The sequence below is a fragment of the Mustelus asterias genome, chromosome 12 (genome assembly GCF_964213995.1).
Source record: "Mustelus asterias chromosome 12, sMusAst1.hap1.1, whole genome shotgun sequence".
Classification (NCBI taxonomy): Eukaryota; Metazoa; Chordata; class Chondrichthyes; order Carcharhiniformes; family Triakidae; genus Mustelus; species Mustelus asterias.
In genome coordinates this window covers 24704891-24727722 of record NC_135812.1, presented here as the reverse complement: position 1 = coordinate 24727722, position 22832 = coordinate 24704891, and the positions used below count along the sequence as shown (strand labels likewise).

Sequence of the window (22832 nt, the reverse complement as noted above, 5' to 3'; positions counted from 1 at the left end):
AAGTCGGTGGAGTTGTGGACAGTGCGGAAGGTTGTTGCAGGTTACAGAGGGACATAGATAAGCTGCAGTGCTGGGCTGAGAGGTGGCAAATGGATTTCAATGCGGAAAAGTGTGAGGTGATTCACTTTGGAAGGAGTAACAGGAATACAGAGTACTGGGCTAATGGTAAGATACTTGGTAGTATGGATGAGCAGAGAGATCTCAGTGTCCATGTGCATAGATCCCTGAAAGTTGGCACCCAGGTTGATAGGGTTGTTAAGAAGGCGTACGGTGTGTTAGCGTTTATTGGTAGAGGGATTGAGTTTCGGAGCTATGAGGTCATGCTGCAGCTGTACAAAACTCTGGTGCGGCCGCACTTGGAGTATTGCGTACAGTTCTGGTTGCCGCATTATAGGAAGGATGTGGAAGCATTGGAAAGGGTGCAGAGGAGATTTACCAGGATGTTGCCTGGTATGGTGGGAAGGTCTTATGAGGAAAGGGGCTGAGGGACTTGGGGCTGTTTTCGTTAGAGAGAAGAAGATTAAGAGGTGACTTAATAGAGGCATATAAGATGATCAGAGGATTAGATAGGGGGTGGACAGTGAGAGCCTTTTTCCTCAGATGGTGATGGCTAGCTCGAGGGGTCATAGCTTTAAATTGAGGGGTGATAGATATAGGACAAATGTCAGAGGTAGGTTCTTTACTCAGAGAGTAGTAAGGGCGTGGAATGCCCTGCCTGCAACAGTAGTGGACTCGCCAACATTAAGGGCATTTAAATGGTCATTGGATAAACATATGGATGATATTGGAATAGTGTAGGTTAGATGGGCTTTAGATTGGTTTCACAGGTTGGCGCAACATCGAGGGCCGAAGGGCCTGTACTGCACTGTAATGTTCTATGTTCTATAAAGTAAACAAGGATGAGGAGCTCTCCTGTAATTAAAATAGAGGAGAGATAGTTCAACCCAAATCCTACAGTTTAATATTGCACACGAGTTTGACTCCTTGACTAATGGAGAATATGCATTCCTCTAGGCTGCTTAAAAAAATCTTAATTCAAAATTGATTTACTCTAGCAACACCACAAGATGATATACTGAGCAGGCCCTTCCTCAGTTGACTTGTCCCCTGCATTTCAAGCCACCTAATGAATTTATCCCACACCAAAGCAAGTTGATTTTGGGGGTTTGACAGGCTGTAGAAATCCATTTCCTTCAGATCCACCAAGCTTGATTATCTATGAAACCTGGAATGTGAACTTAAAAGCCAATATAATTCTTGCCTCCCCCACACACACAATTGTCAGACCCTGACACAGTGGTCCTTGGCCAAACTGTTATTAAGCTGTTCAGCTTTCTGTACCTCCTCCTATTAATTGCCGTCGTGGGTGAAGCGTAGGGACTCTTCAATGAAGCAGACCTAACCGATCTTCTTAGAGGAAGGCCATCCTTGCCAGATAGGTGAGCAGCTTCCCTCCACTTGGGTGTGCGATTCACACTGGAGGGGGTGCAGCGGTTCCTCCTCTCCCTGCTAACAGGGGTTCTTGGGGGAGTGATTTTCTTTGACGCTGAACCACTCTTGCGTCTCTGAGGAGTTTGGGGCTTTGAAGGAGTGACAACCAGGCAGTCACTACGACTCTGTCGCCTCTTCTGGAGTTTCTACAGGGGGAAAAAATAAATAAAATCACTATAATTAGCATAGAAGACCAACATGTTGTCTGGAAAGCATTGGAATCTTCCTCTCCTTGACCTTACTCCATCCTCTCCCTCAAGACAGCAGACAGAACGAGCAGTGATGTCACTAGGCAGGTTTAAAACAGTATATTAAAAAAAAAAATCACTGCTCCCAAGCTCTTCTTCTGCTGACACTTAATCACCTCAATGTTGCTGCGAGTCAGATTTGCAGGGACCAGTATTTCCCCACAGTGTCTCAGACAATAACTCCATCATCTGTTCAAATACATTTCGATGGCCAAATTGTACAGCTGGGTGTTTTCTTCCCACACACAAGCCGGTGCAAAAACTTCACACATCCCCTAACACACTCGACTAAAATCTGACGGACATGTCAGTGTGGAGACCGAGGGAAATGACAGGTTACCAAGTCACAATGAATTTACCTTGGCTGCATTACCCAAGTATATACAAGTGGATATTTGATCAATTACAGCTTTAATTAACTGGGACCTATTGACCTATATTACACTGTAGTTTGTTCATTTTACGTAGATTATTTATTGACAGCTTCAAGTATTTGAAATTTTATCTGGCAACTTTTTCTCTTAAAGCCTTCTTCCAAATCCATTCATCTCCTCTCTCTCCCCAGTATAAATGCACCCATGGTGGCAATGTAGAATCACACCATGGTCACAGAACAGAAGGAGGTCATTAAGCTTATTCAGTTCATGCCAGCTCTCTTCTAGACCATTTCAGCTAGTTCCATCTCCCACCATAGGTCTGTAAATGTTTCCCCGTTGGGTGCTCATCCAATTCAATTTTAAAAGCCAAGATTGAATCTGCCTCTGTTACACATTCATACCAGAACCTAACCGTTACCCATCTAACAAAGTTTAGTTTCCCCTCATGTTGCCTCTGCTTCTTCTTCCAATTCCTTTAAATATAGGTCTTCTGGTTTTCGACCCTTCTGCCAATGCAAGGTTTCTCTCTATCTGCTCAGTCTAGATTCATAGAAAATAGATGCAAGAGTAGGCCATTCGGCCCTTTGAGCCTGCCCCACCATTCAACATGATCATGGCTGATCCTGCATTTTCGGTATCTCACTCCCGCTTCCTCTCCACCCCCCTTGATCCCTTTCGCTACAAGGGCCATGTCCAGCTCCCTCTTGAACATATCTAACGAACTGGCTCCAACAGCTTTCTGTGGTAGAGAATTCCACAGGTTCACAACTCTGAGTGAAGAAGTTCTTCCTCATCTCAGTCCTGAATGGCTTACCCCTTATTCTTAGACTGTGACCCCTAGTTCTGGACTTCACCGGTATCTGGAACATTCTTCCCGCATCTAGCCTGTCCAGCCCCATCAGGATTTTATATGCTTCTATGAGATCCCCCCTCATTCTTCTAAATTCCAGTGGGTACAAGCCAGTCGATCCAGTCTCTCCTCACATGTCAGTCCTGCCGTAATCAGTCTGGTGGAACTTCACCGGACTCCCTCAATATCATGAATGTCCTTCCTCAGACTAGGAAACCAAAACTACACACAATACTCAAGGTGCGGCCTCACCAAGGCCCTCTAACTGCAGCAAAACATCCCTACTCCTATACTCAAATCCTCTTGCTATGAAGGCCAGCATGCCATTAGCTTTCCTCACTGCCTGCTGTACCTGCATGCCAACCTTCAGCGACTGTTCCACCATGACACCCAGGTCACATTGCACTTCCCCTTTTCCTAAATTGCCACCATTCAGATAATCTTCCTACCTGTTATTGCCACCAAAGTGAATAACCTCATGTTTATCCACGTTATATTGCATTTGCTAAGTATTTGCCCACTCAGTCAGCCTGTCCCAGTAAACTTGCAGTCTCTTAGCACCCTCCTCAAAGCACACACTTCCACCCAGCTTAGTGTCATTTGCAAATTTGGAGATAATAATCCTTACAATTTTAAGCATCCCTATCATATCACCTTTCAAACTTCTCTTCTCCAAGGAAAGATCCCAGCCTCTCCAGTCTGTTCAAGAAACTAAATCTCTCATCCGTGGAAACATTATTTTAAATCTGTGCTTTATACTCTCCAAATCTAAAAGTCTCACATCCTTCCTCAAGTGCAGTGCTCCTAAATCTAATGTCAATCATATGAATGCTGGGTTAAGACTTCTGAGGTTAGAGGTTTACAGGATATCGAGTTGCCTGCGTTGGACTGGGGTAGGCACAGTAAGAAGTCTCACAACACCAGGTTAAAGTCCAACAGGTTTATTTGGTAGCATGAGCTTTCGGAGCGTTGCCCCTTCATCAGGGGAGTTTATAGAGATTTACAGCACAGCAAGAGGCCCTTTAGTCCATCATGTCTGCACCAGCCATCAAGCATCTATCTATTCTAATCCCATTTTCCAGCACTTGGCCTTTAGCTTGATATGTTATGGTGTTTCAAGTGCTCATCTAAATGCTTCTTAAATGTTTTGAGGGATCCCACCCTTTCAAGCAGTGAGTTCCAGATTCCTACCACCCTCCGGATGGCAAAGTTTTTCCTCAAATCCCCTCCACACTTCCTGCACTTTACCATAACTAAGAGGTCCCTGGTTATGGACCTCTCTACTAGGTCACAGAGTCACAGAAAAAGGCTCTTCAGCCCATCGAGTCTGTGCCAGTCAAAGACAAACAACCCAACTATTCATATCCCATTTTCCAACTTGGTCCATAACCTTGTTTGCCTTGGCATCACAAGTGCACACCTAAATACTTCTTAAATGTTATGGGGTGTCTCTGCCTCCACCATCCTTCCAGGCAGTGAGTTCCAGACTCCCACCAACCTTTGGGTGATAAAGTTTGCCCTCACATCCCCTCTAAACCTCCTGCCCCTTACTTTAAATCTATGGCCCCTGGTCATTGATCACTCCAATAAGAGGGAAAGATTTCTTCCTATCTACCCTATTAATGTCTCTCAATTTGGTATGCCTCAATCAGGACCCTCATCCCTTCCCCAGCCTAACCAGCCTCTCTTCATAGCTGAAATGCTCTAGCCCAGGCAACATCTTGGTGAATCTCCTCTGCACCCTTTCTAGTGCAATCATAGCTTTCCTATAGTGTGACAATCAGAACTGCAGTCCTCTAGTTGTGGCCTATCAAGCCTTTTGTACAACTCCATCATAACTACCCTACACTTGTAATCTATGCCTTAGCTAATAAAGGTAAGTATCCCATATGCCTGTTTAACAACCTTATCTACCATTCCTGCTGCCTTCAGGGATCTTTGGACAATTATCCCAAGGTCCTCTGTGCTTTCTAGGGTCCGACAGTTCATTATGTATTCCCTTGCCTTGTTAGTCCTCCCAAAATGCATCACCTCATACTTTTCAGGGTTAAATTCCATTTGCCACTGTTCTGCCCATCTGACCAGACCATCTATACCATCCTGTAATCTAAAGCTTTTCTCCTTGCTATTTAACCACACCATCAATTTTCCTGTCAGCTGCAAACTTACTGATCATATCCTGCACATTCATGTCTAGATCATGTACACTACAAGAGTCCCAGCACCAATCCCTGCGGTACACTAGTAGACACTGGCTTCCAACCACAAAAACAGTCTTTGATCATCACCCTCCTGCCAATTTTGGATCTAATTTGCCAAATTGCCCCGGATCCTTTGGCTCTTAGCTTCTTGATCAGTCTTCCAATTGAGACCTTGTCAAAAGCCTTACTGAAGTCCATGTAGACTACATCAACTGCACTGCCTTCACCTACACATCTAGTCATCCGCTCAAAAAATTCAAAGTTGTGAGACTTGATCACCTGACACCACCATTCTGACTATCCTTGACTAGTTTGGATGGGGATGGCCATCATGATACAATGGAAAATGGATAGTGGTCATTAAGATTTGATTGTCCCTTTGCCAACGTAAAATATGGAGACAGGAACTCGGTAAATGCCAGTTGAAATTTGTGAGTTCCACAAATAGCTGCAAGGTTAATCAACCAAGCACTAAACATGAACTAATAAGCAAGTTGTATTCAGTAGAAACTATAAATTAGACTTGAAATAAGAGGTGTGGGCCATTTAGCCCCTCAAGCCTGTTCCACCATTTAATAAGATCATAGTTAAACATGGAAACATAGAAGATAGGAGCAGGCCATTTGGCCCTTCGAGCGTGCACCGCCATTCATCACGATCATGGCTGATCGTCCAACTCAATAGCCTAATCCTGCTTTCTCCCCATAACCTTTGATCCCATTCGCTTCAATGCTATATGTATAGAAACTATATCTGATAGTAACCACAAATCTGCATCCTGCCTAAACCTATAATCCCATTTCTTACCAAGGATCTATCTACCTCTGCTTTAAAAATATTCAAAGACTTTTCAGGAAGAAAGTGTTCCAAAGACTTATGACCCTCAAGAGAAAAATATTTCCCCTAATCTGGATTTTAAATGGGTGACTGCTTATTTTTAAACAACGGCCCACTAGTTCTAAATCCTCCCATAAGAGGAGCACATATATGGCAGCCAATTTCAATATCTCTCACTAGTCTATCCTCCTCCAGTACACTTCAACCACTCTTCATCAAGCAGCCTCCAACATTCGCTTTATTCAAACTAAGATTCACTAGTATACAAAGAAAATTACAGCACAGGAACAGGCCCTTCAGCCCTCCAAGCTTGCACCGACCATGCTGCCCATCTGAACTAAAAACCCCCTACCCTTCCGGGAATCATATCCCTCTATTCATGTATTAGTCTAGACGCCCCTCAAAAGTCACATTCGTAAATGGTATGACTATCAGCAACGATGCGCACTTCTGTGGAAATATTTGCAATCAGCTCACGACAGTCCTTAGAGCTTACCAAGCGTCTCCTTCATTTAGCCACTCAATAATACCCTGATATATGGTATGTTGGATTCTGGTAAAATCCACCCAGCTCTTCAGCAGGCTTGGATGGCTGACATGGTTTGTCTAGGTTTCAGTGCCTTCAACTGCCTCATGCACCCTGCTTCACCAAAAGCCACCCGTGCCTGTTCTGACACCATAGGCTGAAATTCGATTTCTCAATTAGCTTCCGTTTCCCTAGCAACCTACTAGAGGCTCACACCTGTGAAGTCAGGTGACACAGCCAGGAAACCCAATTAAGACATTCCTCCCAGAAATCTAGCCTCAGTTTCAGCTAGAGATAGACTAAAAAAAAATAATTTCCTCACACTAATCAAAAAAACTAATCAAATTAGTTAAATATGATTTGCCATTCACAGATGTGTTCGCTTGCCTGCATTAATCCACAGCTGAACTTGCTTTATTCCAGATCGTTTCCAAAACACTTCCTACTACCATGGTTAAACTGACTGATTTATCTGTGGCATCATATCCCAGCAACCTTAAGATACCAAGGTGATAAACAGGTCAAAAAAACTGTACAAAAGAATCTGGATTGTGGAAGATAATTAATTGCAAATTCAGGCAAATTGAAAACCATGTGAAAATGACATGAATAGGCAAGTAAAGATTAAAAACGGTTTTCCTGACCTCTGCATCATGTTTTGCTCCAACTATGTTGGCTTCAGCAGATGCTAACCCTCAGCCTTTTGTTTAAGCTCAGCTACTCCAAAGGGAACACCACAAACAGCCAAACCCTGCAGATCTTCTTCCAAGTTAACTTCCAGTGATTCAGCCCCGCTCCAAACAGCAAATCAATTCAATAAACTGTTCCTAATGCATGTCTTCTGATTTCAGAGTTCCAGCACTTGCCTAACCAGTTCTTCCACCCTTGAAATGATTACATTTCATAGCAATCAGCGTTTTAATTCAAATTTTAAAAGAAGACAGTGAGTGCAAGACAGCTCCCATCATTTGTGTTGCTAAATCCGTCTCTTAAACTAGCAGCAAATTGATTCTTGCGTGGATTTAAAAATTTCCTGCCCTGATATTTGGAACACAAATTTTTGTACATATCTCAAACCCCCCCCCCCCCCCAACTTCCCTTGTCCTCACCCATACCCCCACTCTCTCCTACACCCTGCCCCACCCCCTCACTCCACTCCTTCCCTCAAAAATAAATTCTGACTATAGAGGAATCAGCTAAAGTATTTCGGGGTTCACTGTTTTTAAAAGTTTATTTATTAGTTTGACAACAAAGAACAGTACAGCATAGGAACAGGTCCTTTGCTGATCACGTTTATCTATCTAGACCAACCACTTATGTCCCTCTATTCCCCGTTTGTTCATATGTCTATCAAGATAATTCTTAAATGTGGCTAACGTAACAGCCTCAACCGCCTCACTTGGCAGTGCATTCCAGGCCTCCACCACCCTCTATGTAAAAAACTTCCCCCCTCCCCTCCCCCCAACCTGAACTTATGCCCCCTTGTAATTGTCATTTCTGCCCTGGGAAAAAGCTTCCAACTGTTCACCCTATCCATACCTCTCAATTTTACAAACTTCCATCAGGTCACCCCTCAGCCTCCATCTTTCCAGGGAGAACAATCCCAGTTTATTCAATTTCTCCTCATAGCTAATACCAGGATCTTTGTAAACATTTTCTGTACTCTCTCCAAAGCCTCCAAGACCTTCTGGTAGTGTGGTGACCAGAATTGGTATTCCGAATGTGACCGAATCAACGTTTTATACAACTGAGAACATTTGCCAACTTTTATACTCCATGCACCACCCGATGAAGGCAAGCATGTCATGTGGTTTCTTCATCACCTTTTCCACCTGTGCTGCCACTTTTAATCATCTGTGGACCTGTACTCCCAGATCTCTCTGTGTGTCTATGCTCCTGATTGCTCTACCATTTATTTTATAGCTCCCCCCTGCATTAGATCTACCAAAATGCATTTGTCCGGATTAAATTCCATCTGCCATTTCTCCACCCAATTTTCCAGTCTATCTATATCCTGCTGTATTCTCTGAAATCTTCATCACTGTCCGCAACTCCGCCAATCTTGGTATCATCTTCAAACTTGCTAATCAAACCAGCTACGTTTTCTTTCAAGTCATTTATATTATTACAAACAGCAGAGGTCCCAGCACTGATCCCTGAGGAGCACTACTAGTCACAGACCTGAAAAACACCCTTCTACGTCTACCCTGTCCTCCCAAAGCCAGTTCTGCCTAGCTGATCCCATGAGATTTAATCTTTTGCACCAGCCTGTCGAGGGACTTCGTCAAGTGAGAGTAGCAGAGAGAGATAACCCAGCAAAATCAATGTGACACCATCTGCAAAACAGGGAGTACTCACTGGCTGCAGCAGATTGCCACATCAGCTCGTTCCAGCGAAAGCACTGGTGCGTGTTTATGGACAGTTAGGCTGGGAGCGCAGTGAAAATAACAACGGCCCAGTTCCCATTACATTCCTTCTAACTCTGGGAAAGGTTTGCCACTTAAGCTGCGAGCGATACTATTGCTTTCCCAGTTGCTCTGACACTATTATACATTATAATATGTAATTATCATAAATAAAATTTTCTAAATTACGAAATTTTGGAGGGGTTTAATTAAAATCTGAAATAAAGGGATCGATAGCTAGCCGCTGTCGCGATTTACCTGGGAGACGTTTCCCCAGGTGTTCCTCGCAGTCCGACCCAGACTTTGCAAAGGGTTGGGTTTCTTGCCGATCCCTTCCAGGCTCTCCCAGGTCGGAGTGTGGTCGATGTTGAAGTCCACCTGCCTGAGAGGCAGCCGCTTCCTCAGGGACATGCGGATGGTGTTGAGGGAGCTGGAAGAGGGCAGCTCCCTGAATGCATCGGCCGCTGGGCTGTCGGCTTCCTCCCGCAGGACCTGGTGCGCTTTTCTCCAGCCTCTCGCCTCCATCACCCTGATACAGATTCTGCCTCTGGCCCCAAACTTTCCTTTCTTGTGTTTGAATTTGGCGCAACTTTGCAGCCGGGAGGAGTTCCCGCCAGCTGATTGGTGAAACTGACATGATGACGCGCTGTGCCTCGCACTGATTGGCTGCTGGTGGCATCACTCCCTGGGCATTGTTACTCTGGCTGGGGGAATGAATGAAGTCCAAACTATTGTCTTTAAAAGCCTTTGCTCACTTGCGTTTCGTTCCTGCAGCGATAAAACACAGTTAACGTTTGGAGCAACAACAAAAAATGTCAATTTCTTAATGATGGGAATTACCCTTTCATTCCTGCGAGATCAGCGCCCTCTGGTGAATTCCCAGAAATTAAATACAAAAGTCTGAGAACCAACCGACTCAAGAACAGCTTCTTCCCTGCTGCCATCAGGCTTTTAAATGGACTTGCCATAGATCATGATGTGGAGAGGCCTGTGTTGGACCGGGGGACGGATAAGATGAGAGGTCACACAACACCAGGTTATAGTCCAACAGCATTATTTGAAATTTCAAGCTTTTGGAGTGCTGCTCCTTCCTCAGGTGAAGTCCAAATATCATAGAATCCCTACAGTGCAGAAGGAGGCCATTTGGCCCATCAGGTCTGCACCAGCCACAATCCCACCCAGGCCCTACCCCCCTAAACCCACGTATTTATACTGTTAGTCCCCCTGACAATACGAGGCAATTTAGCAAAGCCAATCTCCCTAACCTGCACATCTTTGGATTGTAGGAGGAAACTGGAGCATCCGGAGGAAACCCACACAGACACGGGGAGAACATATAAATTCTACACAGACAGTGACCCGAGGCCGGAATTGAATCCGGGTTCCTGGCGCTGTGAGGCAGCAGTGGTAGCCACTGTGCTGCCCATATTAAGCTGATGTGGAGATGCCGGCATTGGACTGGGGTAAACACAGTAAGACGTCTCACAACACCGGGTTAAAGTCCAACAGGTTTATTTGGTAGCACAAGCCACAAGCTTTCGGAGTGCTGCCCCTTCATCAGGTGAGTGGGAGTTCTATTCACAAACATGGCATATAAAGACACAAACTCAATTTACAAAATAATGGTTGGAATGCGAGCCTTTACAGCTAATCAAGTCTTAAAGGTACAGACAATGTGAGTGGAGAGAGCATTAAGCACAGGATAAAGAGATGTAGCTGGAGAGGTTCTCGCACAGGGTCCCATTGCCCGATACAATGGGATGGCCGGGTGTGTTTGCCTTGTGTATCTTCGGGAGGCAGTAGAGATCTCCAACGCGGAGAGTACGTGGGATGAGAGCACGGAGGGTGCTCTGAAGGTCCGGATCAAAGGTTTTGATCAGTCTGTTGAGTTGACGGGTGTGTTCTTTGGTCGGATCTGCGCGTAACTGTCTGTAGTGTTCCCCATTGTTCAGTTGTCGGTACACTTCTTTGCAGTAATCCATTCTGTTCAGTATGACGATGGCCCCTCCTTTGTCTGCTGGTTTGATGACAATGTTGCGGTTGGTCTTGAGAGCGCAGATGGCGTTGCGTTGTGCGTGGGTGATGTTCGGGGATGTCTTGTGAGTGCGGCTGATGAATCTGGTGTTGACGCACCTCCTGATGGCTTGGGCATACATGTCAAGTCGAGGGCAGCAGTCTTCCGGAGGAGTCCAACTCGACTCTTTCCTCTTCGGTTGCTGCACTGCAGATCTCTCTGTCGGCTGTTCCGGTTCATTGGCTGTCTCATTGTGTTCGCTGATGGCCTCTTGGAGTTTGTGGAAGAACTCCCGCAGCCTCATTTGCCTGATGAATTCCTCTGTGTCTGCTGCGAGACTGATGGGGTCTATTTTGGTCGTGGGGCGGAAATTGAGCCCTCGGCTGAGAACTTCGATCAGATCTTTCTATCCTGATACATGTGACAATAATGAATCAAATCAAATTCATCTGATGATCAGAGACCAGTGCCACGGCTCTTCCAAGCAAAATAAAACACTGATATCCTTAACTTTAAACCCGGGAAACAAATCCTTGATATAAACAGGCTGGGTCATTGCAACCACTAGGCAGTCACCCAGAGTAGCAACGTTTGAGGGGGGTGGGGAGAGCGAAATGAATGAACTATTCATGAAGCTACCTAAGTAAACAAACAGGTTTCACCAGTGGCAGTGAACAGTCTAAAACTACTGAAATACGCCCACCTACACTGGCCTATATATCAATTTCTACATAGCACTTTTCCCCAAAGTTTCATATTCTATTCCTCATCTGTCTGTGCAACAGTTTTGCAAATTTGTGCATTCGAATCAAATCACATTTGTGCATCTACTAAAGCTGCAAACCAGTAAATAATATCAAAACAAGTGATTTAATCAAGCCCACTCTATCGTACTAATTACTGATTATGTAACTTGCTCATAAAATCATCTAATAACTGTTGCAGGAGCACATCATGGTACTACATCATGTGAGTCAGATTACACATTATAATGTACATATCCTGCAAACAATGTAGAACCATCTTGGCCTTTTGGCTAAGATCAAGTGTCGGATCAAGCCCAAAATCGGATGCATTGTCTTATTTTCTCATCTTGGATCTTGCTTGTCTCTCTTGTGGGGGCAATGAATTGGACTCAATTGGATTCTCAATTTGGTTTTTGGAGCAAGCAAGGAATGGATTTGGGTTTGCCCAGTCCACTCCGTAACTTTGTAACTTTAAGGATGGGGTAAAAATCCTGGAATTCCCTCTCCCACAGCACTGTGTGTATATCTGCACCACATGGATTGCAGCAGGTCAAGAGTGTAGTTCACCACCATCTTCTGAAGGGCAACTAGGGATGGATGAAAAATGCTGGCCCAGCCAATGACAACCACATTTGGGAGGGAGGGGCGGGGAGGGGTGGGGGGGGGGGGGGGGGGGTGAGAGGGGTGACGGGATGAAGGGCTGTTTTTTGTTGAATTCATTTTTCGACAAAATGCCAGAACACTGAGACAGACCTTCCATCCAACCTACCCCTCTGCACCCGGCAGCATCCAAACTCATTCTGGGGTGTCTTTCACAGCTCCCATTTTTACCTGGCCCCCTAAGACTGAAATTCAGACCTTTTTGGTGCACTTTTTCCTGGGTAAGTTTGAAGAGTTGGGAATTGCCCTGACTCTAGACTCCCAAACTGGATGGCCATTTGGGTAGAATTCTCCCATTGCTCAGCCGACAGGTGCAAAGGCAGGTGGGCTGGTGGCGGGAGGAAGAATTCAGCGGGTGTCCAATAATCAGTTTTACATCAGGGTGAATTTCCCATGGGATCTTCCGTTGGTTCTCGCCATGACAGATCAGGAAACCCACTGAAGGCCTCCATGAAACCAATTGGCATCCCGTTAATGGGATGCAGATGAAGGCCTGATTCTCCATGATGCCAGTGGGAAAACACGCCGATCCAGAACACGTCTGGAATAGTGTGACCTGCAGATGTCAGGACTCACCCGAATAACGCCTGGGGTTGCCTCTGGAGTTCGGGTTGGAGGCTGCCAACAACCCGGCACCCTGGAAGATCACAACAGTGAGTGGGCGTAACATGTACAAAGTGGATCTTCCAGATTCGGTGTCATCCAAGAGGTCCATCTTCCAGCCTCAGAATGTTCCTGGAGATCCATCTTCTAATTCAGGAGGGTCATATTCTTTCTTCAAAGGTGGGTCAGTGATGCCAGTGAGGGGGAACCTTTTCAATATGGCACCGCCATCATGCCCGGCCTGTCTTGAAACATGGCACTAAACCCACGAGTGCATAATTAATGAGGTCAGGACCAGAAGGTATGGCGTGGTTTCCCATTGACTTACACAGCAGGAAGTACTCCCCATTGTCACCCCTGCCACAAGACACAAGTCTGGATGGGAGAATTCCACCCCATTTGGTACCTGTAGCCTTTGTTAAAAGTATGCCACACTTCCATAGGATGATGAGAGAGAAGAAAGCACAACAAAGTGATTGTTTTAAACTTTGAGAAAATGAGGAGGAATGCTCATAACAACGCGTGGTATAAAATCAGCCATTTGGAAGTGAAAGAAGGAGACTCTCCAAGAGACGGAGTAGAAAAGAACCAAAGAAGGTGTCAACAGTAAATTAACCCCAGTCGCCTGCAACAGAACATTTTGATCATTCTGAGTTTTGAGTTCACTTCAGACTAAGGTTATAAGCATCTCTCTCTGTAAAAACTCTTATGTTGTAAGAGTAATGCGATCAATCAAGCACCTAACATTAGCCCCTATTTAGAATCATAACATAGTTACAGTACACAAAGAGACTTTTAAGCTCTTTATCAATACATCTAAAATAGTGATTTATTTTATTCTTTCATGGGATGTGGACATCGCTGTCAAGGCTAGCATTTATTGCCCATCCCTAACAGCCCCTGAACTGAGTGGCTTGTTGGGCTTTTTCAGAAGGCCCATTATAAGAGTCAACCACATTGCTGTGGGTCTGGAGTCACATATAAGCCAGACCAGGTAAGGACAGCAGATGTCCTTCTCTAAAGGACATGAGTGAACCAGGTTTTTACGACAATGATTTCATGGTCATCATTAGACTTTTAATTCCAGTTTTTTTTAAAATTGAATTCAAATTCCAGCATGAAATTTTGAACCTGGGTCATCAAAGCTTTACCCTGGGTCTCTGGATTACTAGTGCAGCAACAATACCACTGTACCACCACCTCCCCATTGGGGTTCTTAACAGTTTTGGAAACATTGGATAAGTTCAAATTCCCATGTAAACGCCCATGATGGGAAAGAACAATTAGGAGTCTGAAGGTAGCGATTAGCTTTAAGACATAAGAACAAGGAGTTTATAATAGAATCTGCCATACAGGGGACATTCGGGCCAAACTACCAAATTGGAAGGAACAATTTGGGGAGCCTGTGGAGGATTCAAACCCTTTTGAATCTTGTGAGGTTCAGTTCAGGGAGATGAAACAGGAGAAGAAACTCAAGGACAGGCAGACAAAGGCAGTTTAATCAATGGTTTAGCAACTTTTGTAGCGGGATCTTTCCCTTTACTCCACCGGGGCTGGGTTGGCTGCTACTGGGGTCCTTTCCTCCACTGACCTATTCAGGTTTCTACACTCCCTCCTGTAGTGCCCGGGCTTCCCACACCCATAGCACACCGGTCTCTTGTCTGAAATCCGACTGCCTTCCTGCTTCCACTCCCTCCTCTTGAGGGGTGCTGGTGCAATTTCGTGCACCTTGCCCTTAGAGGGCTTCTCCTCACCCTTCTCCCCGTTGCGGTATGCAAGGGTGAGTTTTCTAATTACCTCCACCTCATTAAAGTTCGGGTCTGTTGGGTCGAACCAATGCTCGGCCTTTGCCCTAACTCGCGGGAGACGGTTCGCTACCAGTGTTTTCAGCCAGTGGGCTGTTCTCTCATCCAAATTCTGCCTGTCTAAAGGAGTTCCACATGCTCCCTCATACACCATCCACAGCCTGTCTGTGAACATGTCCGGGGACTTTGCGACTTGCTGCCTTGTCTCCCACACCCTCGTGAAGGGACTACCCTGGTTTAACCCCATGGCCTCCAGAACCGCTGTCTGTGCTGCTACCCATGTTGCAGGTCTTCCCCTTCCCTGGAGGTCACTGCCTTACATAGATATGAGTCTAGGGTCATCAGTAATAGTTTTACCCTTTCCACCTCATCGTGGAGGAGCGGCACGGTAGCACAGTGGTTAGCACTGCTGCTTCACAGCTCCAGGGACCTGGGTCACTGTCTGTGTGGAGTTTGCACATTCTCCTCGTGTCTGTGTGAGTTTCCTCCGGGTGCTCCGGTTTCCTCCCACAGTCCAAAGATGTGCGGGTTAGGTTGATTGGCCATGCTAAAATTGCCCCTTAGTGTCCTGAGATGCGTAGGTTAGAGGGATTAGCGGGTAAATATATAGGGATATGGGGGTAGGGCCTTGGTGGGATTGTGGTCGGTGCAGGTTCGATGTGCCAAATGGCCTCTTTCTGCACTGTAGGGTTTCTATGATTTCTATGTCAGCTGTCTGCTGCACCTCCATAAAATGTAATGACTGGTCTCCCGCCCTGGTCAACCTTGGAATGTGGGTCACCAGCCCCCTGAGCGCGTGTGCCCCATGGGGAATTATTATATCGCTCTCTATCGGTCCCCTATCTGCCAGTCCCACTGGGGGACCATACTTGCGCTGCCTTACCGGGCACATCTGCCCTACCTGGGGCTGCTGCCGCTCTAACACTACGGCCTCCGGCTCTCCCACCATGATCGGTAGCCCCACCGCTTCGTGGTGTGCTACACATGACGGAGACGCCGCTAACTGGGGATGTTCTCCTGACCCCCCTTGGACCCGTCCCTCCCTGGGCAGCCCGAACCCCACTTGCCGACCTGGACACATTACCGGCGCTTCTGGAGGCAGTCTATTCCCCTTAGCCCTTGGGGAATCGTCTACCATGGGAAGCCCTCTGCCCCCAGGGGACCCTCCTGGTCCTACCAGGTACGTCCGTCCCCTAACTTTGGACAGAGCCTCCTCCAGCTCTCCTATCCTTTCTTGACACAGCCCATGATCACTGTCCCCCCCGCTAGTCACAGGCTACCCTGTATGCTGCCTGAATGTCCCTGAACCTTCCCTCCAGATCCCTGTACCTCAGTGTACTCTGAGCCAGGAGTTCCTGGGCATTCCGCTCCCTCTCCTTTGCCTCTACAGCCTGACATTGGAGAAACTCCTGGGTGTTTCTGTGTGACTCATTTGTCTGCAGGATACACTGCCTGGCCTCACAAAGCTCATCATATAGCTGTTCCTCTGCTCTAGCGCCTTCCCCTGCGCTGGTCCTTGCTTCTCCAAGTTGCTCTTCCAAAATGGCAATACGTCTCTCCATTTTGGCTCCCTGCTGGGATAAGCACGCCAGCCAAACTGCCTTTTCCTGTCCCTTATTATAATCCTTGCTCTCTGTCCACTCCGCGGCAGCCGCTGCGAGCTGCTCCGCTGTTGTGAGCGCCATCACCCATTTTTTGGTAAGGTTGATTTTTTTAAATAGATAAGAGGAGATTCTCTCCTCCATCTTGCTTCCTTCTCTCACCCCCTCTGGCAAGTCACATATCCCAGACCACCGGAGTCCTGTCGCGGTCGCCATTGTAGCGGGATCTTTCTCTTTACTCCACTTACAGGCCGGTATTTGGGGGTCTGCCGATAGCTGCGAGTGTCACTCTCTTACAGGCCTTGAAATTTCAAAGGCCGTGGAATGCTACACTGGGGGCAACTCCGCAGGAGAGAGCGCTGAACCAGGCTCACCGTTTATACCTGACCGGTAACCTGATACTTATATCACACAGCCATCCCAAAACCGCCACCAAGGCCTGAGTGATTCTCTCCCTTGTCGGTGGGACAACAGCCACCCTGCACCCACTCCACTCGAGTAGGTCTCCAAGAGAGAGAACAGAGAGACTCTGTCCTTTTTATCTCCTGTCCAGCAGCCTCCCTTGAGTGAGCGGGTTCGAATCGCTCAGATCACCCTCGGTTCTAGACTCCGGATTTATGGTAAGGGATATTGAAACTGTGACCTCGTCAGAGTGCGCTGATGAGAGAACAAGAGGCAAGACGAACTCCAAACGAGTTTCAAAACTTACAGTGATTTATTTAACAATAAAATCAACCTCTCCAATACCCCACCACACATGAATAAAACTTATACTTTATACAATCACTATGGGAGAAATGCTAACGGTACAACGTAAAATCTTACTTTACACAGTTCAAAACAAGATTACTGAACTTTAAAATTACAATACACCACCCCTCCCCTTGCCTCAACCTCTATCCTATCCTCGGCAGCTTCACAAGGTTGGCTGGGATACTCACAATTCTAAAAGGGGTTCCTTTGTGATGGGCTCGAACATCTTAGTGCAGGGTCGAAACTGGGCTGCTGTTGGACTTCACCTCTGCACATGAGCTTGCAATTCAGGAAAATAGCTCGGTTTGGCTTGTCTGCCCCCTTGATCTTAACTTCAGCCCAATTGAACAACCAACCTCCCTGTCCCCGGACCTGATTTCAAGGACAATGGGCTTTCCATCACCTGCAGTCTCGGTTTTAATTGAGTCAAATCCAAACACAAAAGGCTGGAACTGCCTTGCCCCTGTTGGTTGTTATTTTAATGTTTTTTTTAATGCTCCTCCGGAGCTTCCTGAACGGTGTCCCATTAGAGGGATGGGTCTCCTTGTCTTCTGTGGATGGGCCGATTTCCGTGGCCATTGTCTCCCTGCTGGTCTGTTTACTGTTCGTCTGCTGGTCTCCATCTCCCTTTGTCCTTCTGATGATTAGATCACTGGTGTGTCTGCCTTTCTGCTGCACCTGGCCACTTGCATATTCAGAGGGCTCACACCTTTCCTTAGCACAGTCCACAGGCAGGTTATGTTTGTCCTGCCGAGCCTTCTGGGAGGTTTTATCAGCCAGCAGCCAGAGTTGGCCACTTTTAAACTGTCAGGTTTCTCCTGAGTCCTTTTAAAATATGGAGGATTGCCCTGAAACTTACACTTTTGACCATGAATTCTCCATTTTGATATCTTTTGTTTTCCCAACCCCCTCTCCCCACAGGGCTTGTCTGTAACTTGTTCTTATGTTTTGTTTTGACAGAGCGCTGACACTTGTTCTGCTATTAACACGTTCTGCTATCTGACCTCTATGCCACTGTTAACACCTGCTTTAGTCTTTAACACTATCATTACCACTCCCTTTGTCTTGTGTCCATGGCATCTTTGTCAATTCTCGCCTGAGCTCCCCCCCATTCCTGACATTCTATTTTACTCCACCCGCTGCACCCTTTCTCTTCATGTGGAGATGCCGGCGTTGGACTGGGGTAAACACAGTAAGAAGTTTAACAACACCAGGTTAAAGTCCAACAGGTTTATTTGGTAGCAAAAGCCACACAAGCTTTCGGAGCTGCAAGCCCCTTCTTCAGGTGAGTGGGAATTCTGTTCACAAACAGAGCATATAAAGACACAAACTCAATTTACATGAATAATGGTTGGAATGCGAATACTTACAACTAATCAAGTCTTTAAGAAACAAAACAATGTGAGTGGAGAGAGCATCAAGACAGGCTAAAAAGATGTGTATTGTCTCCAGACAAGACAGCCAGTGAAACTTTGTGGGGGTTACAAATAGTGTGCCATGAACCCAATATCCTGGTTGAGGCCGTCCTCGTGTGTGTGGAACTTGGCTATCAGTTTCTGCTCAGCGACTCTGCGCCGTCGTGTGTCGCGAAGGCTGCCTTGGAGAACGCTTACCCGAATATCAGAGGCCGAATGCCCGTGACCGCTGAAGTGCTCCCCAACAGGAAGAGAACAGTCTTGCCTGGTGATTGTCGAGCAGTGTTCATTCATCCGTTGTCGCAGCGTCTGCATAGTTTCCCCAATGTACCATGCCTCGGGACATCCTTTCTTGCAGCGTATCAGGTAGACAACGTTTCTCTTCAACAGTATAAAACCCATCACATTTCCATCTCATTTCAACACTGCAGAAGAATCATACGGATATGGAACATTAACTCTGTTTCTCTCTCCACAGACCTGCTGAGTTTTTGCAGCATTTTCTGTTTTTATATCAGCTTAATTATTAACAGTTTTGGATCAAGTTCGGAATGAAACCAAGAGCAGGGAAAAAGGAGAAGGGGAAATAATGCAGAATTTGTTTTTAATCCATTCCTGGGACATGGGCGTCACTGGTTGGCCAGCATTTATTGTCCATCCCTGGTTGTCCTTGAGAAGGTGATGATGAGCTTTGAGTCAGAGAAGGGGGTTGGAGTGTAAAAGAGGCAAAGAAAAGAAGCAGGAAGATAGGCGTACTCATTTTATTAGAAGATATGTGTGGTATTACCAATCGCAGGTTGCTGAAAAAGATCAAGGGGTGAATTTTCCTGTTCTGCCTGCCATGGGAATCGGAGCGGGTGAGGGGCGGACCATGGAAAGGTCCGTTGGCCTCGGGTGGGATTTTCTGGTTTCGGGGCGAACATAGCTGAAAGCACGGTGGCACAGTGGTTAGCACTGCTGCCTCACAGTGCCAGGGACCTGGGTTCAATTCCGGCCTCGGGTCACTGTCTGTGTGGAGTTTGCACGTTCTCCTCGTGTCTGCATGGGTTTCCTCCGGGTGCTCCGGTTTCCTCTCACAGTTCAAAGATGTGCAGGTTGGGTTGATTTGTCATGATAAGTTGACCCTAGTGTCAGGGGGATTAGCAGGGTAAATATGTGGGGTTGTGGGAATAGGGCTTCGGTGGGATTGTAGTCGGTACCGACACGATGGGCCGAATGGCCTACTTCTTTCCTATATGATTCTATGATTCTCTGAAAATCCTGCTCCAAGAACTGGAAAAGAATAGGAATAGTTATGCCAAACATGGGCACCAGATGGAGCAATGACAAAAAAAGCACAGTAACCTGAGCCACAGTTAACATGCAAATTGGTGACTCTCAAGTTATATCTCTCTCTACCGGAGGGAGGTGCTGTAAGCTTACAGGCACATTCACTACTTTCTGTAATTTTATTTCTGCTCCATTTTTGTGAAATATTATGGAATTTTACTTTGTCGACATTGATTTAAGACTAGGTGTGATTGTGCTTTGATTAGCGATCAATTATATAATCAGTAATATTATTAACTGTAGACTTGGATCTTTTTCCAAGGAGTTTTCTTGTGCATCCTATTCATAGCTGCTGTTTTGACTGAAATTTGCTTTTATTTCTGGCTACACCGTTGCAAAATAAAGTTATTTCTCCCCTGTTTAAAAAGAGGAACTGTTCTAACTGTATCGAACCTGGTGACTCTTGCACAAAAAGCCAGGACAATGGATGGCCTTGCACTTGGTGTGGTCAAGGTGATGGAAATTGACTGACGGACAGTATACATGCAAGGCTCTGTGAAGTCTGCAGACCGTGAGAAAAAAATCATAGAATCATACAGTGCAGAAGAGGCCGATCGGCCCATTGAGTCTGTACTGACGTGCATGAAACACCTGACCTCCCATCTAATCCCATTTACCAGCATTTGGCCCATAGCCTTGAATATTATGATGTGCCAAGTGCTCATCCAGGTACTTTTTAAAGGATGTGAGGTAACCCGCCTCTACCACCCTCCCTGGCAGCACATTCCAGACCATCACCACCCTCTGAGTAAAAATTTTTCCTCACACCCCTCCACTAAACCTCCTGCACCTCAACTTGAACCTATGTCCCTCATGACTGACCCTTCAACTAAGGGGAACAGCTGCTGCTTATCCACTCTGTCCGTGCCCCACATAATCTTGTACACCTCGATCAGGTCGCCCCTCAGTCTTCTCTGCTCCAAAAAAAACAATCCAAACCTATCCAACCTTTCTTCACAACTTAAATGTTCCATCCCAGGCAGCATCCTGGTGAATCTCCTCTGCACCCCTTCCAGTGCAAACACATCCTTCTTGTAATGTGGCGACCGGAACTGCACACAGTACTATAGCTGTGGTCTCACCAAAGTTCTATACAACTCCAACATGATCTCTCCGCTTTTGTAATCTATGCCTCGATTGATAAAGGCAAGTGTCCCGAATGCCTTTTTCACCATCCTACTAACATGCCCTTCTGCCTTCAGAGATCTGTGGACAAACACGCCAAGGTCCCTTTGTTCCACAGGACTTCCTAGTGCCCTACCATTCATTGAATACTTCCTTGTCATATTACTCCTTCCAAACCTCACACTTTTCTTGTTGATAAACACTCGTGGTTGTTCAGATGTATATTTTTGGGAAGTCTCGAAGGACTGGAATGGATCCAGAAATTTGGCATAAAGGGGACATTGCTTCCAGGAATCTGCTGCAGACGGAATGGATTGATCGACCACTGAAGACTATGGAGGAAGAGACATGAACATAACTGGCCAAAGGGTCCTGCCACCACGTCCCCCCCACCCAACCCTACCCAGTATAAGGTTATTCACAGTTGCTAATGTATGTACCAGAGGGGAATTTTAGCAATTTAGGCTCCTGCAGTGGAACAACTAATTTGGCATTTTCCATTTCAGGGAGCTGTTGTGGTTTTTTTTTAATTTGTCTTTCTTTTTCTCTGCAAATATATTATATAGAATGTGTTCTCCTTTCATTAAAGTTATCCTTCCTTCTTTCTTCTAACTTCTTTCTTTTTATATCATCAATTTTAATTGTTAGATCATTGTTATAATTATCAATATTCCATTATTTTTTACTATTACCTCGCATTGTCACTCATTCCTGTTACATCTGGAGTCCTGCTCCAAACCTATTTGAGACTCTGCAAGAGACCCTCACACAGTACCTAAGGTGCTTTGTTGATTAAGACTAATTATTTACTTACTTGTTTTCTCGATAGATGCAAGGCAGCACGGTGGCACAGTGGTTAGCACTGCTGCCTCACAGCGCCAGGGACCGGTCTTGGGTGACTGTCTGTGTGGAGTTTGCACATTCTCTCCATGTCTGCATGGGTTTCCTCCCACAGTCCAAAGATGTATGGGTTACGTTGATTGGCCATGCTAAATTGACCCTAGTGTCAGGGGGACTAGCAGGGTAAATATGTAGGGTTATGGGAATAGGGCCTGGGTGGGATTGTGGTCAGTGCAGACTCGATGGGCTCCTTCTTCACTGTAGGGATTCTATGACTCCCAGGAACAGAAGATGAGAGAGAGGGGCCCTAGCACCGGACAGCAGAATAAAAACCAGGGAACGGGCAGGGAAATATGCCTGATGAAAGAGGAAAAATATGCCACAGATCCAAACACCATTAATACTCATCTGGCCTCTTGATTCCTGGTACCTGATACTCCGAGGGACTGCAGGATATTGCAGCAAATACACCTGTATTTGATAGGAAGGGGAATGTTATAAAATATTTCAGTGATATCAAGCTCAGCCATGTGTGACAATCTGGATGGACCAAAGGAGGTGAGGTTGCTAATATGGACGGTGGGATTCACCATGAGCAGCACCCCGTCAGGCGACTGGGAATGGGATTATTGATGACAGAGATTCTGTAAGCCCTGGAGTTCAATAAGGGAATCTAACTGAGACATTGACTAAATGAGAGGGGATCTGATTGAGGTATATAAAATACTAAAAGGGGTTGATAGAGTAAACGTAGATCAAATGTTTCCTGTTGTGGAGCAATCTAGAACAAGAGGTCACAGGTATAGATTTGGAGGCAGTAAATTTTAAACTGAGATGAGGAGGAACTACTTCTCACAGAGGGTGGTGAACTCGCTGCCCCATAGCGTGGTGGAGTCGGATTCATTAAATGGTTTCAAGAGGGATAGATATATTTCTGGTAAAAAAAAACAGATTAAAGGGATATGGGGAACAGGTAGGGCGATGGATTTGAGACCAGGAAGAGATC

The 22832-nt window shown here is 46.0% G+C and overlaps 1 protein-coding gene across 2 annotated transcripts in view; it reads right to left on the bottom strand.

Moving 5' to 3' along the window:
* pimreg (PICALM interacting mitotic regulator) overlaps nucleotides 1–9499 on the bottom strand; it is a 30935-nt gene extending 21436 nt beyond the window's left edge. For both annotated transcript variants that reach the window (XM_078225942.1, XM_078225941.1), the window contains exons 1-2: nucleotides 9194–9499; nucleotides 1342–1637 (exon numbers count right to left, since the gene is read on the bottom strand). In XM_078225942.1, the coding sequence (XP_078082068.1) occupies nucleotides 1342–1637; nucleotides 9194–9460 (563 nt within the window). In that variant the 5' untranslated portion in view covers nucleotides 9461–9499. The remainder of the gene's footprint in view (nucleotides 1–1341; nucleotides 1638–9193) is intronic.
* Nucleotides 9500–22832: the final 13333 nt, after the last annotated feature.